This window comes from Punica granatum, chromosome 3 (assembly GCF_007655135.1).
Source record: "Punica granatum isolate Tunisia-2019 chromosome 3, ASM765513v2, whole genome shotgun sequence".
NCBI lineage: Eukaryota > Viridiplantae > Streptophyta > Magnoliopsida > Myrtales > Lythraceae > Punica > Punica granatum.
Window position 1 is genome coordinate 5,218,503 of NC_045129.1, and position 16,987 is coordinate 5,235,489.

Genomic DNA, 16,987 nt, shown 5'->3' on the forward strand with positions numbered 1-16,987 from the left:
GATATATGTACATTATAATGAAATATAAATAAAATTATAATTAGGTCGAATCCTTGCTAAAAGACTTCACGAACCAATCTGATACTGTCCCAATAAGCCTTATCGGCTGGACTCCATTAAAAACAGGTCTTATTGGTCCTTGCGATTTAAATGAAACAAATATGCATATAATAAAATCCTCAATCACTGATCGCTAAACCGTTAAAAAATTGAAGCACCGCGATCCGACCCGTTAGTGATTTGTTAAGACTTATTGGGTCGGCTCGCTTAAAATGGATCCTCAAGTGGTCGATAAGTCTAAAATGAAAATAAATTTATGTACATTGTACTAAAATATAAAGAAAATAATAAATATAAACAAAATTTTAATTCATGATGGGCTCTCCGTTAAAGGACGATCCTTCACGATTCAACCCAATAATTTCTCGATAGGCCTTATTGGGTCAATAACTTAAAAGAGATACTTATCGGGTCGATAAACCTTAAATGAAAAGAGAAAATATATGTCCATTGTAGTGAAATATAGAGAAAATAATAAAATCTTAGTGTCACGAACCGACCTGATAGTGATTCGATAAGTCTTATTGAGTAGACTCCATTAAAAAGATTACTTATCGGTGCAATTCAATTTAAATGAAACAAATATGCATAAAAAAACAATAAAATACAATAAATCTTCAATCTTCAATAGACGAACCGTTAAAAAATCGAAGCATAACAAATCAAACCATTAGTGACCTGTTAAGGCTCATTGGGTTGCTTACAATAAGTCCTTATCTGGTCGATAATCCTTAAATGAAAAAGATAGATACGTTGTAGTGAATATAATGAAAATAAAAAAATATTGATGGGCTCCCGCTAAAAGACTTTACTTAACGAACCGACTTAATAGTGACCCAATAAGTTTTATCGGGTTGGGTCCACTAAAAACATGACTTATCAGTTCAATTCAATTTAATTGAAATAAATATGCATAAAAAACAATAAAATGCATTAAAATCTTCAATCGTTGATAGCTGAACTGTTTAAAAATTGATGTAAAACGAACTGACTTATATATATGATAGCCGATCCATTAAGGCTTATTGGGTCAGCCCTCTTAAAATCGATCCCCATCGGGTCGTTAAGCCTTAAATGAAAATATAGATATATAAACATTATAGTGAAATATAAACAAAATTACAAATTCTAGGTGTAATCCCTTCCAAAAAGACGTTACTTCACGAGCTGATCCTATATATTCTCAATAAGTCTTATGGGCTCGACTCCATTAAAAATAAGTCCTATTGGTCCGATGTAATTTAAATGAAATAAATATGCATATAAAACAATTAAATACAATAAAATCTGCAATCATTCATCGCTGAAACAAATATGCTGGCCCGTGGTGGCGGGTGTCATGCTCCCCCCGTCTCCTTCCATTCTGTTCACAGATCTCAAGATCGATGTGCTTGCTGATCCACCAAAACTAATAGATCAAATCAAAGTAAGGCATGCAAATGATACTCAATGACCAATCTGCAAACCACGTATCTGTATGTTTTACGATTTCCAGATTTGGTTTGCTCTTTATGTTATTCACCTCGAAGTTGGCCCAACTTTACTGGACAATTTAGTTATCATTCAATGGATTCCCTGCTGTAAAAGGCACAGTCCCAGTTGCTCTTAGCTCATCGGGAGGGAAAATCGAATTACTAAAAATTTGTCTACATGTATGGGCATTTTTAGGTAATACCTAATAAATTAGGTCACTCGGGTTCCTGATGATATATATCTATTGATATGACAGTTCTTAGCATTGGCATCACCTGATAAGGTGTGGGCTTGTCAAGTTTCCCGAGTGATGCTAGTTCGAGATTATTCGTTCATGGTAGCGATTTTGAACCATATTGAGATGGACCACCGAACTATTAGCTTTTTAACTAACCAATGTTATTATCGGGATTTTCTTTATTCAATCCAGCGAAGATTATTAAGAAGTGTACATTGTATTATCTAAGCATGATAATATATATACATCCAATTCCAGAAAACATTATTGAAAGAGTAACTGCATCACATACACCTGATTATGCTGCATTATCGAATACTTAATTGATTATCGATAAGCCAATCACATACTAATTTTTGTTGTTGACGTCCTTTTTTTTTTAAAAAAAAAAGGTTAGGCATCTATTTATGAATAAATTATTTCAGGCCTGTAAAAAATGGAAATAAATATGAGGCTACCTAATTAATTAAATCAGTAATCCCATAACCCCACATGCCCTTTTCGAGGTCTTTGTCCTTTCCAATCAGTACTCTCTCACATTGCACATAGAAATAAGAGTTACGATATTTATTCGGTCTACCCCTGTACTGTTCGGGAAGGGATTTAAATAAACACAGTTTATTGCAAAATATAATATAACAGACTAAATTCAAGGGTTTTAGCGTGCAGTTAATTATATTCATTTGGACTCCGAATAGTACACCGTGGCATCGGATAAGCTTCGTGAGAGTTAATGAATCTCTAATAAACAAGCGCAGAAGATGTTTGAGGGGAGGTCCTCAGTGCATCCGCAAGCACATCGATTGGGGAGCCCAGCACGGGAAATTTGTGAAAGAACTTATTTATTTAAATATTTGGGTAAATAATGTAGAATAAATAGGATATTAATAATATTAACTATAAAATATTTTTAAAAAATAATTTCATAAAAAATAAATATTAATTAAAAAATAATTAGAGAATATTATTGTATTTTTAGTTAATTTGAAAATAAATTAATTTATATTTATTAAAAGTATTTTAACAATTATAAAAAATATTTTACTAAATTTATAAAAATAATTTATTATGACTAATAACTTGTCAAGTTATCACAAATTACCCTTAATCATCATGTATTGTGATAACTTTAATATATTTTGTGATAATTCCTTATTGAACAAATTATTCTTTAGTTATCATAAGTTGTGATAACCTCATTACATTTCGTGATAACTAGTTATCACTAGTTGTGATAATCTTAGTATATATGTTGTAATAATCTCAAAACAATAAGTGATAACTTGACAAGTTATCATTAATTGAGTCATGATAATCACGTGTTGTGATGACTTTTATTTTGAATAAGTTATCACAAATTTAACTTTGGTTATTATAAATAGCGATAACCTATTTATATTTTGTGATAACTCGCAAATATAATTTCCACGTTTATATATTTAATTATTAAACCCTTTTTATAATTTTTTTATTTATTAAATATACAAAAAATTATAATAAATTCATAAATAAATTTATTATATATTTTGATTTATTATTAATATATGAGAAGAAAGAAAAAAGTCACATATTAATACCACCAAGGTGGTAGCCCGGCAAGTAATGGACTTTGTCTTCCAAAATGGAAGTTAAGGGGTTGAAACTCGACATAAACACGAAAGCGCTCTCGTTAGTAGATCCTTATCCTCTACTCTATGGGAGTTATTTTGATTCACTATGCGCTTTGGTAGGATCATGATAATCTAGGTAGACTATGTCATATCGAGTTTTTTATCTATTGGGGGCGCAAAAAAAAAAATGAAAGAAAGAAAGAAGGAGGAAAGGAAAAAGTGGATGGAGGGGTGTGGTTTACCGGGTGAAACCGGCCCCGGAAAGCTCCCGGAGTGGAGCAGCTATAGCCACGAGAGCTCTCTCTCTAGCTTTGCTAATAAAGCCATCGTGGCTGTCACATCAAACTCTCATTCCTCATGTCATGTCTTCACGGGTCAAAAGGACGATAGACTTTTATGGGCCTTTCACATTACTAATTGTACTAGGAAAAGAGAACCCGGAATTCACGACCGGATAATAACTTGTTAAGTATTATTTGAATAAATTATAAACTGTTCAAATTATTGAATAAATTTATTTATATATTTATATCAGTAAATAATGTTATTATTACATTTTTATCATGATTTTATATCATCTTTATGTTGTTGGAATATCTTCTCGAATTATTGACTATATTTCATAAGCCATATATCGCATTTGTATGAGCTATGAAATCCCACATTCGCTGAACTAAAATTTTTAATTTTCAAGGAGTTACAATTTAGATATTTAAGTTCATTGAATAACAATTTGGAATTAAATGACTACTTTATATGAAGTTTTCAATAACTGAGTAGCTTATGGAATATTAATGATAAGCACTCTATATGTGTGGATCTAATATCACCTTGAGAAGGTAATTAAGGAAGATTTAATTTGAACATAAGAAGTAAAAGTCCTACATATGTTTTTCAAGGAAGGATGGTAAAATACTATCTAGAATAATTCACAAAATTTGAGTGCTCCTCGTAAAAATGAAATTATGATGGTACTCATGATATGGGAAAATCATTAATTAGCAAGTGTTTGATAAAAGATGAGAGAATACTAATATAAAATTAGAAGATAACTACCTATTTTTGTGTGATTGTATCTTTTTTGCAACGTATGTCATCGTTTTCTTTTCTTTCGTATTCTTATTTTAAATGGACGTGATTAGATGATTCCGCATGTAAGAGATACTAGAGATGATGAGAAAGAATAGAAAGATCAGAAATTTCACAAAGAACAAATAATACTAATAACTAAAGATAAGAGGGAAGGCCATTTGTCATCCACTACGTTACCATTTCGTGGTAAATCCATCTCAAATTATTTTACTTAAAATTAGATAATGTCAATCAACATTGATTGATGTAGGTGGTTCGATATCTCTTCCTCGTAAGTAAGATCTTAGGGTCGAATCTTATGAATATAAAAAAATCCATGAATATTATTCTTTCTTGTTAGTGGGCCAATAGGACTCGAACCTATATTAGTTTGGACTCATTGAAATTTTTGGATACCATATTCTCGTAGTAGAGCATAAAAACATGAAATAACAACGAGAAAAAAAAAACAGTGTTATTGGGATAAAACTCCCAACTCGCCTCCTTGGTGGGATCCAGGAATTTTTATGCCCCGTTTGGATTCAGAGTTCATTGATTTTAACTTTAACTCAACACACTACACAACAAAAATACACATTTCCCAATTCAAAAATTTTAACTTTAACTTTAACTCAACATACTACACAACAAAAACACACGTTTCTCAAGTTAAATTTATAATCACATCTCATTTGTCCTTTTTCACAATTAAAATTAAAATCAAAATCAAAGTAATTTTAACTCTGAATCCAAACGGCCCCATTTTAAGATGATGATGATGATGTGGTGGTGTATCTTCCACAAACTCCACCGTACCAATGGTTTAATGTATACATTTTTTTCCTTCGATCAGAATGTAATGTATACACATTTCTGTTATTGAAAAGGGTTAATATCAAAAAGAAGGGAAAAATAACCAGAATCAAAACTTCCATGTAACTCCACTGATCAGAGATATTAGAGAGCTCTTGAGGAGAGGTTGAGCGGTTGAGGTCTATCACATTTTTCGAGAAGGCAACTCTTCTACCGATTAATTGGCGAGACACTATGATCTAATAGAATTATTTTGCTGTATCCAAACTATTATCTTGCCCTCCTGGTTGGTCTTCATTGTTTTCGAGATCCGCCTCAAGGCATCAGACAGCTTCTGGTGGGTGATAACCGTGATAATCTTGGGGCCTCCATGCCCGGTTTTGTCTTTTGTATATTTGTTCTTTGTTGTATTAGGCTTTGGTCTCCCTCTTCCACTGACAAAAGATTATAACCAAAACCAAAACTTTTTTGAAATTAAAACATGAACTTTCAGAATAACTTTGTTTATAGCCATGTTTAACTTCCGTGAACTTTTTTGTTATAAAAATAATATTCATACTTTCAAGAAAACAAAAAATAATTTTAAAAATATAAAATGGAAAAAACTTTTAAAAATAAAATATGATTGAAGAGGAAGCTACATGTAGCTATCCAGGGACGGGGTCGACATGTTCTTCACCGCCGCCAAGGATTTACATAATTGTCATGATAAAGAGATTGAGGACAATATCCTGACCATGTTGGGCCAATATCGACTCAACGTTCTACCCCACCTAGCCTTTCTCTTTATCCGTGTGAATCATGATATCCCGAAATTTAATTGAGCTCCGACTAATTTTGTCGAGCCTTTCTATTTTTTTTATATTTTATAGATATTTGTCTAATATTATCATATTTTTAATAATGTTTGAAAAGTTAATGGAAAATTAACGGAAAAACGGATGGAAAATGGAAAAGTCAACGGAAAACTCACAATTGCTATAAATGAAATGCTTTAATTTCAAATAACTTTTGTATTTTACTATATTTAGGACAGAAAAAAGTTGAGGCCCTATGAAAAATATTCACTATCCGTTGTCTAATTCATGGCCAAGGCACCTTCCTAGAAGCCGAAACTTTAGGAATCAAGCATCTGTAAGTCGTCTCAAAACATTGCATATGTATGAATTGATCTTAGTTCAAGTGGCTGATAGTCTTTTTTTTTTTTTCCTGAATAAAAGGTTAGGTCGGGTTATTAGCCCGCTGAGGCTGCTCCAATTAAGAAAACCTAACTGTCACGGAATGTTCCTTTCGCCATATGTATGAATTGATCTTAGTTCAAGTGGCTGATAGACTCTTTTTTTTTTTCCTCTGAATAAATGGTTAGGTCGGGTTATTAGCCCGCTAAGACTGCTCCAATTAAGAAAACCTAACCGCCACGGAATGTTCCTTTCGCCATAGCTCGCTGAGACTTTAGCCCAACTTGATCACCGTAACCCCATCAACACACTAGTAAATTAAGTCCAAAGCCACTGGATCAAGTATTATGGGCCGACCATTGCCATTCCATAATACATCTACATAGTGGCGAGTTATACGTCCTCAATGAGATTCGAACTCATGATGTTCAAGTGGAGCGCTTGATGCTTAATCACTAGGAGTGTGTTTGGATTTAGAGTTAAGTTGAGTTGAGTTTTGGTTTTAATTGGTTTGTAATGATTGTATTGTTGAATTATGAGAAAAAGTGTGAAAAAGTAATAAATAATTGAGAGAAAGTAATGATTAAGTAATGATTGTGTTGTTAAATTGTGAAAAAATGATAAATAGTTGAGAGAATTTAATATTAAAAATTGAATTGAATAGTTAAAAAAATTTAAAAAATGAAAAAAAAGTAATGATTGTGATATTGAATTGAATATAAGTGGAGTTGAGTTGAACATTTTTTAAAAAAAAAACACACTCTAGATCACCGTGCTGGTGGCAGTGGTAGTGGCCCATAGACTTATTTTACTGGTTTTACGCATATAAAACCAGTCTTGCGTGCTCAAAACTGGCACCTTCCATTCGATGCAAACTTATAGAAGACCTGTAAATTAATAGTGCCATAAAAAAAAAAAAGAGTGGTATATAAACCACATGTAATGGGACGAATGATCAAAGGGGAGTGTGCAAAGATGGACTCAACAAGCTTTGTCAACATCACTCCTTACACACTCATCTTCCACCTTTGCCTTGCTCTTTGTTTCATCTCCAGCTCCCACTCGGCCACTAAACTCAGCCCCGACTCCGACAAGGAAGCTCTGCTTAGACTGAAGAGCGACATATCTCAGGACCCATTTGGAGCGTTGAGTCGATGGAACCATTCTGCCCATTTATGCAGCTGGGACGGCGTGCTCTGCGGCCGCCGACATGGGAGGGTCATTGCAATCGACCTCGAAGCCCGAAACTTGGTAAATGCCTTTTTAGCTTATACATCTGCATATGTACATAATTTTGTCGTCATGACATGCTCTTAGAATTTGTTCAAAATATTGCAATCTGATATGATGGTCTGTCTAATCCCATACTGAATTTTCAAGTCCTGTTCTGTTCGCCCCCGCTTTTTGTACAGACAGGAACAATATCGCCTTACATTGGGAACTTGTCCTTCCTAAGAAGCATCAATCTCAGGAACAACTTCTTCCACGCCGAAATTCCCCGAGAAATTGGTAGACTGTTTCGGCTCCAATCTTTGGGGTTAACTCTGAACCTCCTGCAGGTACGGTTCACTTGCCATTCGTTTCATGAATACTAGTTTCATTCTGCAAAGAGTGAGGTTTCCTTGTCAAAGTTCTTTCAAGATACATGTACTTATTTTCCGTTGCCGTCACCAATAGGGGAATATCCCGGTCGAACTAGGTAACTGCTCTAGACTCATAATCCTCGACTTGGTCGTCAACAACCTCGAAGGTACCATCCCCGAAGAGATCGGTAGGCTCTTGAGGCTAAGGGGACTGGGCCTGGCTGTGAACAACCTTACTGGTGTAATCCCCAGATCATTCTCAAACCTGACATCTCTGAAGCAGCTATCCCTGTCAGAGAACACCCTCAGTGGGGATATACCCAGTGACCTCGGCAACCTAAAGAAGCTTGAAATGTTCCAAGTCGCAGCAAACCGGTTCCTGACAGGCACAATCCCTCCCCAGCTTTTCAATATCTCCTCCATGGACTACTTCTCCGTCTCCCAGAACCAACTTTTGGGGGAAATCCCGCAGGATATCGGGTTCTCTCTCCCGAATGTCCGGATGCTCCTCCTTGGCGGTAACAAGTTCACCGGTCGTATCCCAGTGTCAATAGCCAATGCTACGAAGCTTGAGTGGCTGTTTGTGAGTAATAGCAATCTTGCAGGCTCAGTGCCAACCAATTTGGGGAACTTGAAGAATCTCGTGAAATTAAATCTTGGGATGAATAATCTAGGAACTGGAAACAGAACCGACCTCGACTTTCTGTATTCGTTAGTGAACTGTACGAGTCTAGAGGTTCTTGCCTTCAATAACAACAGTCTAAGCGGTGTTTTGCCTGGCCATATAATAGCTAACCTTTCGATCCAACTTAACTATTTGCTCATGGGAGGAAATAGGATATTGGGCCAAATCCCGAGCGAGATCAGCAAGCTCGAGAATTTGTTGATGATTGGGATGGAGAAAAACTTGTTCACAGGGAGCATTCCTAGTTCTATTGGGTACCTGAAACATTTACAAGTTTTGTCAATATTCGGGAACAGGTTCTCTGGGAAAATTCCAGAGTCTCTTGGGAATTTGAGTTCTCTTATAGAGCTCGGTCTAGACGAGAACGATCTTCAGGGAAGCATACCTTCAAGCTTAGGGGACTGTTTGCACTTGCAGAGGCTCAGCCTATCTCAAAACAGCCTCTCTGGGTCCATTCCTAGACAGATCATCGGCCTTTCTTCATTGTCCGATTGGCTGGATCTATCCGTAAACAAATTAACTGGTCCAATTCCCATTGAAATCGGGAATCTCAGAAACTTAAGACTCCTAGACTTGTCAGACAATGACTTATCAGGTGAGATCCCAAGTTCGATAGAGAGTTGTGATAGCCTGGAGGTCTTGTATCTAAGTAGGAATTCCTTTCAGGGTTCTATCCCTTCCTCATTAAAGTACATCAAGGGCATTCAAGAAATCGATCTCTCTCAGAACAACTTCACGGGAAGAATCCCGGACTTTTTGGGCTCCTTGCGCTTCTTAAGAGTATTAAACATCTCTTTCAATAATCTTGAGGGTGAAGTCCCCAACGAAGGGATTTTCAGGAATGCAAGCGAGATCTCACTTTCTGGGAATGACAAGCTTTGCGGAGGAAATCCAAGAATGGGTTTACATCGTTGCCAATCGGCAAGCCATTCGAAGAAACTATGGCAGCGTTTACATTTCAGGATAATAATCATAACCCTTTGCATTGTTGCTTCCTTGGCCTCTCTAGCTTTCATTCTCATTTTCACCAAGAGAAAGAAGGCAAAGCAAACGACAGTGGAAAGTCCTTCCTTGGAGGACAGGTTACAGAAGATTTCTTATTTGGAACTGTTCCAAATAACAGATGGGTTCTCCTCGGACAATCTCATTGGTACTGGGAGTTATGGTTCTGTGTATAAAGGCTGCCTGGGCCCTGAAAATGCCCTTGTAGCCGTGAAAGTCCTCGATCTTCAGCAGAAGGGGGCCACGAAGAGCTTTATAGCTGAATGCGAAGCTTTAAGGAACATTCGTCACCGGAATCTCGTCAAAGTTATCACTTGTTGCTCAAGCATTGATTCTGCGAGGAATGACTTCAAGGCGCTGGTATATGAGTTCATGCCCAATAGTAGCCTTGAGAAGTGGTTGCATGGAAGTGGCGCCAGAAATTTGAATTTCCGAGAGAGGCTTAGGATTACAGTCGATGTAGCTCATGCATTGGATTATCTTCACAACCACGTGTATCCTCCAGTGGTTCACTGTGATCTAAAGCCAAGCAATATTCTTCTCGATGAGGAAATGGTGGCTCGAGTTGGGGACTTTGGTTTGGCAAAGCTCCTCTATGACAGGAACATGGAGGTGATCCAATCGAGCTTGAGCACTAATGCCTTTAGGGGAACAATCGGATACGTGGCTCCAGGTAGTTCACTTATGACTTATCTTCATAGCAATTTGATTGTAGAGATAAATCAGCTGCTAATGTTTGTCTTTTCCTATTGATGTATCTGATTGTTAAAGAAATAGCAAATCCGAGCTCTCATTTATTTCCTAGGAAACCAGGAAGCTATAAACAGAAGGGGCTATTTTTCTGATGCAGAATATGGACTTGCTGGCGAGGTCTCAACATGGGGAGACATGTACAGCTTTGGGATCCTGTTGCTCGAGATGTTCACTGGGAAGAGACCAACGGCTGAGATGTTCACAGAAGACCTGAGCCTCCACAGCTTCGTAGAGAGGGCAATTCCAGAGAGAGTGGCCGAGGTGACTGACCCAGTCCTCCTTGAGGAAGTGCTCGAGAATCACCAAGAGAACGGCAGGGAAAATTCTCAGTGGAGATCTCAGAGCAAATATGAAGAAGCACTGATTATGGTGTTCAAGATCGGCGTCTTGTGTTATAAGGAATTGCCCGGGGAGAGGATGGACATGAAGGAAGCTGTAGTGAAGCTGCAGTCAGTTAGGGATATGATTGGTGGCAATTTATTGCAATAAATAGAATATGGCTTTTCTACTTGGAATAGATTTCATCAGTTGCCAGGAGAGAAGTAAACTGTAATAAAATTATTAGGAATATTCCTAATACAAATAGAATGATTGTTGCCATCGGTCTTTCCGAACTTAGCATTACTTGTATATGTATCAGCATGGACACAAGTTTATTTCAGGATGAAAATATGGTGAAATTCAGTTCAATGATCTCTGAGAACAAGAACTATATGATCCTTAATGCTGCAGTCATGTTAAGGGCAGTGGTGTGCTTCTAATTCTGGTTTTTCCAGCACTTTCTTCTCCCAGTCTCTGCTGAACATGATATCTTTTTTAGGCTGGACGAATCTCTTTCCCTTAACCAGGTCTTTGTTGTCCAATTGAATCAAAGGTCATTGGTTGTTACGAGTTCCTCAATGAGCAACTGCCGTGATTGGCCTGATCTGGAACTGCCTGATTTAGGGCAGTTCATGGGCTCAAGGAATTGTCTTACCTTTTAGCCCGACAACTTATGAGTCGAGCAAAAGAATTTCCTCTCTCATTTCTCTAGCTTCATCTACTTGATCCTTGACAATCATTCCCCTAAGATGAAGGATTCTATCAAGTCATTCAGGTGTCCAGGAGCCTCGATGTTTACAGCATGACCAGCATCCTTGATGATCTCGAGCCTTGACTTTGGCCCTAAATGCCTGTCAAATGGATGGTAGCTTCTAATAATCAATACGGATCAAACGAATTCCATAGAAAAAGAAACTTGGTGTGGGAACAGGCGTAAGCTCTTACTTTTTAAGATGATGGGCAAAGCTTACTGGGAAGACCTCGTCCTGATCTCCCCATACAAGCAGTGTCTCCTACAATCCACGAAGGCAACCTCAATACTTAATGGAAATGAATTCCGAGCATAATTCGAAGCTCTCAATTCTATGATTATGTCATTACCTGAGTTAACACCGAGGGATCCTTTTCTGCTGATCCAGAGAGCAAGTGTTCTGCTAACTCTGACTTCTCTGTCCGGTGTTCGTTGCACATTACCTGTGATACACACAAATCCAAAAGTTAAATAACAAATTATGTCTGCCCTTATCGACTCAGTTGCTTGAAGATCAGTGTCGGTTGGTTGTTTTCTAATGCGAGCTGAATCACTGGAATATTTTTTGTGCCCCTGATGCTCTACTTGAACGCCATCACACACGACTCAGTTTGCTTTGGATATTCCTAGGCAGAGCTCATAAGAGTTTTCAGCTTCGGGGCAATGAACAATTGGAGTGACTTATAACTCACCTCAATGAACTCCCGAAGGAAGAAGTCAGGAACCCACTTGAACGGATCGTACTTATAAAGCGACAGGTCTATTAGGGTCCGCAGGTCCCGCGGATTATTGGGAAGGAGGAGCTCCAATGGATCCCTCCCAATCTTCCTGAGTTGCTTACTCTTCTGCTCCTCCGTGCACCCGATCCCGCTACTCACAATGATGATCTTCTCCACCTCATCCGGGTACATCTTAGCCATCCGGTAGCCCACGAATCCCCCGTAACTGATAGCATAAACAGAGAATTTCCCCACACCCATTCTCTTCAACGCTTCAACAATGCACCTCGCTTGGAACTCATAGGTCCGATCCGTGCACTTCGTGCTGGACTTGCCGAAGAAGAGCAAATCTGATTTTTCATAAAAGACGTTGACATGAAATTGTATATCATACAAGCGAATCTTAAAATACAGTAACTCCTAAGCGGACCGTCATTTATTCAATAATAAAATCCCATGGAAATCCAGTTTTGTGGATTAGTGAAATAAAAAAATTACCCTCTCAAACATTATTCAGACCACGCATCACAAGTTACATGCACTCTTAATACTAATAAGAAATTGAATCCCCTATCGTTATTATTAATTACCAGGAATGAAGAGATTGAAGCTGCGGGAGAGGGGGCCCACCTGGGCCAGGAACTGCCACTGGGAGTTCCCGCCGTAGCCGTGTATGGGGATGAGTACGGGCTTCCCAATCCGGCGGTGTAGCGGTACCCAGAAGCTCACGGTGGTCTCGCGGTCGATGTCCACCGTGCATGGGCAGAGCCCGCACCACCACCAGAAGTAGAGTGACAGGACCGCGTCAACGAGGGCAACCAACAATTGGGCCCTGTGGAGGTTCAGGAGAATGGAGATAAGGTTCTTGAAGAAGGCGAGAATGAGGGAGATGGACAAGAGCTTCTCCATGGAAGCCATGAGAATATGGCTCAGGCTGGGAGAGAGAGAGAGACAGACAGACAGAGGGGTTACATATGCTACAAAAATCCGTTGTTTCAGATAAGAGGGCCAACTGAATCAGTTGAATAAGTTTGGCACTATATATAAATATATAGCCATCGGGTATACCTGGACCCACAAAAAAAAAACCCAAAAACGGGAAAAAAAAAAAAGGGATTCGGGTTACCGCAACCGAGGAGGAGTCGTAATCGATGGCATGCAGACCGTAAGACCAATCCATAATCATGCACTGAACCAATCATATGAGTCGAAGCCAAAATCTTGGCAAGTTATTGCTCGTCGATATCGTCTACTCGTACAGTACCGTAAAATTCAGCTGTCGTTCTTTCAATATGGATGTTGCCAATTCAGATTTATGCTTAGGATTTTGGATTCACGTGTTTAATCCGACAGATTGGGTATGACTAGAAATACTAGAAAGGCTCTAGCCTCCAGGAGGGCTCTCGACAAGAATGCGGACGGTATGGAATGCCCGGAACTGTTTATCGCGTGAAAATCATGTTATGTATTGCTTAAAATACAGACTGTTAGTGTTAGACGGATCGTACCTTAATGGGAAAGTAACTTTGGGATCATCCTCATGAAAGTGTTAGGACGAAGAAAATGAGGGATTGCATGAGGCAAGAGACAAACATTTGTCACTGCCGATTATAAACGTCAACAAGAGAATCTTCTTAGGGATATCGATTTGAATGTCACGTTTATATTTATATTTGTTATCCTTAAATTTTATGATTACTAAGGAAGGCCGTTCGGTGCAATGATAAAAATCACCGATATGGAAATATAAGGTTTTAGGTTTATGTACCCTTTTATTTGGGTTTCGCTATTCTTGGGTCTCTCTCATAATTCGAAAAGAAAAATGTGATTATTATATAATTAAATCTTTGGCGCTTGAACTTCTTTAGTCTTCTAAATTTGACCTCTTTACTTAATATTTTCTTTTCATTGCCTCCGATGGTTTCTAAGTTTTATTATTCCAGCCCTTAGACTTTCAAGGGTTTTTTTCTGTGTGATCTAACAGATAATTTATATGTGCAAAGTGAAGGCCACGTATACCGATAATCAGCTCTTCGTGAATTTAACAATGTCTCAGACTTTACTCGGTTCCAAAAATTCCATGGCTTGAAGATCGTTATGGGCTTGAAATCAATTTCGTTATGGCGCTCTTCGTCGAAAAATATATAAAACTTCTCTTAGTAGGTTTATAGGGAATTGAAATCATCATTTATCTTGACAAATATCATTCCTTTATCGTACTTTTATTATTATTATTATACGAGAGATACATGAATTTAATATAATAAAAAAGAAATCTTAATTATAATAGGTATGATAAATGATACGAGTAGTTTCACACGAAAATCGAATCTCAATCCTCTCGATTGCCGTGTAAGAACGTGGGCCATTACATTACACTTATTTCTCATATCAAACTCCTTTTGCTTTTAATTATCCTTTTCCTCTTTTTTTTTTTTTTCTTTTTATGCTGTACATTTCTTCATTTCAAATGTTTTTCTTGCAGGCTTTAACAATGTTTTACGCGCTACTTCCTCCCTCGCAAGCATCGACTTGGAATAGGTATAATCTCCCCAAAAATTCTTTAAAATCATATAATGCTTGATGGTGATGTTTCGAGGGCAAATTAAGCCGATGAAACTATGCTGCTTCATATCATGTGCAGCCGACTACGCTGTCAATGCTGTCCACGTCACTTCGTCTCTTGAAATCAATTTCGTTATGGCACTCATGGTCGAAAAATATATAAAACTTCTCTTAATAGGTTTATAGGGAATTGAAATCATCCTTTATCTTGACAAATATCATTCCTTTATCAAACTTTTATTATTATTATTATTATAAGAGAGATACATGAATCTAATATAATAAAAAAGAAATCTTAATTATAATAGATATGATAAAGGATACGAGTAATATCACACGAAAATCGAATCACAATCCTCTCGAATGCCGTGTAAGATCGTGAGCCACTACATTACACTTATTTCTCATATCAAATTCTTTTTGTTTTTTATTATCCTTTTCTTCTTTTTTTCGTTTTATGCCGCAAATTTCTTCATTTCAAATGTTTTGCTTGCAGGCTTTAACAACGTTTTACCGGTCACTTCCTTTCTTGCAAGCATCGACTTGGCATAGGTATAATCTCCCCAAAAATGCTTTAAAATCATATAATGCTTGATGGTGATGTTTCGAGGCCAAATTAAGCCGATGAAACTACGCTGCACCATATCATGTGCAACCGACTACGGTGTCTATGCAGCCCACGTCACTTCCTCTCTTGCAAGCATTGACTTTGGCATGGGTATAATCTCCCTAAAAATGCTTTAAAGTCATATAATGCTTGATGGTGATGTTTCGAGGGCAAATTAAGCCGATGAAACTATGCTGCATCATATCATGTGCGACCGATTACGCCGTCAATGCCGCCCACAGAACAATTACATTCTGCAAAATGATTCTGGAAGTCATTGACACGTTCGGACTGTTATCTCCATTGATAAATGCTGTCTATTGTATGAACTTGTCTTGGCGTAGCCACTGCACGAAGCCTGGGAAGGACCATACATGGAAATTCATAATTAATTGTCTTTGTCCCACTTCATGTTGCAACTTGCGAAGGATGATATATGGGCATTGATGCCTCCATGGTCCGACTTCCAAGCTTTTTTATTTTTTTATTTTCCTTTAAATGGCAACGAAAAATGAAATTCTTTTCCGACAAAATATATTCACGGAGATTTTTCTTCATGTGACAGTGATTTTGATATTTTCTTCTTAATTTCATTTCCTTTTTCTTTTTTTTCTTAGTTATGGATCACCTAGTATTTAAAAATCCAATCCCGAATTCCAATTAGATCACTCACTAAGAGATAAAAGTTTTTTCAATCGTAAATTTCTTTTATTCACAGGAGATAACCAAAAATCTTACTTAAACAAAACATGTATCAAACCACATTTTCTCTTTTTCATCACATTTTGAATAAAATTGTATTCAGATCATGCAGTGAAACCTATAAATTGCCTCATCTGCCCTTGCTACTTTTCAGAATTTCCAAAATATCCCTCCATTGAAAGGACGTCTCAACGTCCTCATCACCACTCTAGCATTCAGCAACCCCAAGTCCCAAGTCGATGCTCGCCTCCCACAAGGCCGCGGCCTGCATTAGGCAGGCCAAGCTCGGTCTATTCTGGGCATGGTTGACGTCGTGAAGCCACAATCATGCATGACGGGACGAGATTATATGCGTGCATATTAAATCATGCACCAAATGCAAAGGAAATAGTCCACTAATGATCGAACTTGAAAATGGAAAAATTGTATATACCGGACACTCTTGCAAGCTCTTATACTATAGTATGTACTTTAACATCTACATCACAAATGCTGATCCGAGAAGAAGCTAGAAGCTCATAACAAAACTCGAAGTTCAGAAAGTTTCAAGCATCTTCCTCAACCATCTATACGCCGAACTGTGACGAACGCCATCAGTCATATTATATACATCATAGCTTTTCTACTTCATTAACTTAAGATAATCCTCATAAATGTCAAAAGGGTTTAGTCAAAAGCAAGGAACTTAAGCTGGAAAAGAGGATGAACTGGAGACTTCCAAGGTGAATTTACAGCTAGCCAAGCCAGCATCACTTGCAGCCCAATGTGAACACACAGCTCTTAATTGATACTTTACTTCCCAAGAGCTCTATCAATAAATAACCCCATCTTTTTTGCTCACTTTTTCAACCATGCC

At 37.5% G+C, this 16,987-nt stretch overlaps 2 protein-coding genes across 2 annotated transcripts; one reads left to right on the forward strand and one right to left on the reverse strand.

Moving 5' to 3' along the window:
• Positions 1–7,336: 7,336 nt before the first annotated feature.
• LOC116200745 (probable LRR receptor-like serine/threonine-protein kinase At3g47570) lies at positions 7,337–11,159 on the forward strand. Its single transcript, XM_031531617.1, has 4 exons — positions 7,337–7,694; positions 7,856–8,002; positions 8,121–10,386; positions 10,564–11,159. Exons 1-4 carry the CDS (start codon positions 7,386–7,388, stop codon positions 10,953–10,955), a joined length of 3,114 nt encoding a protein of 1,037 aa, XP_031387477.1. The 5' UTR covers positions 7,337–7,385; the 3' UTR covers positions 10,956–11,159.
• Positions 10,763–13,287, reverse strand: LOC116200746 (lipase 1). Its single transcript, XM_031531618.1, has 6 exons — positions 12,848–13,287; positions 12,231–12,607; positions 11,889–11,981; positions 11,733–11,800; positions 11,443–11,638; positions 10,763–10,899 (listed from the first exon to the last, which is right to left on the reverse strand). The coding sequence occupies exons 1-5, from the start codon at positions 13,173–13,175 to the stop codon at positions 11,524–11,526; spliced, it is 981 nt and encodes a 326-aa protein (XP_031387478.1). The 5' UTR covers positions 13,176–13,287; the 3' UTR covers positions 10,763–10,899; positions 11,443–11,523.
• Between the last annotated feature and the right edge of the window lie 3,700 nt (positions 13,288–16,987).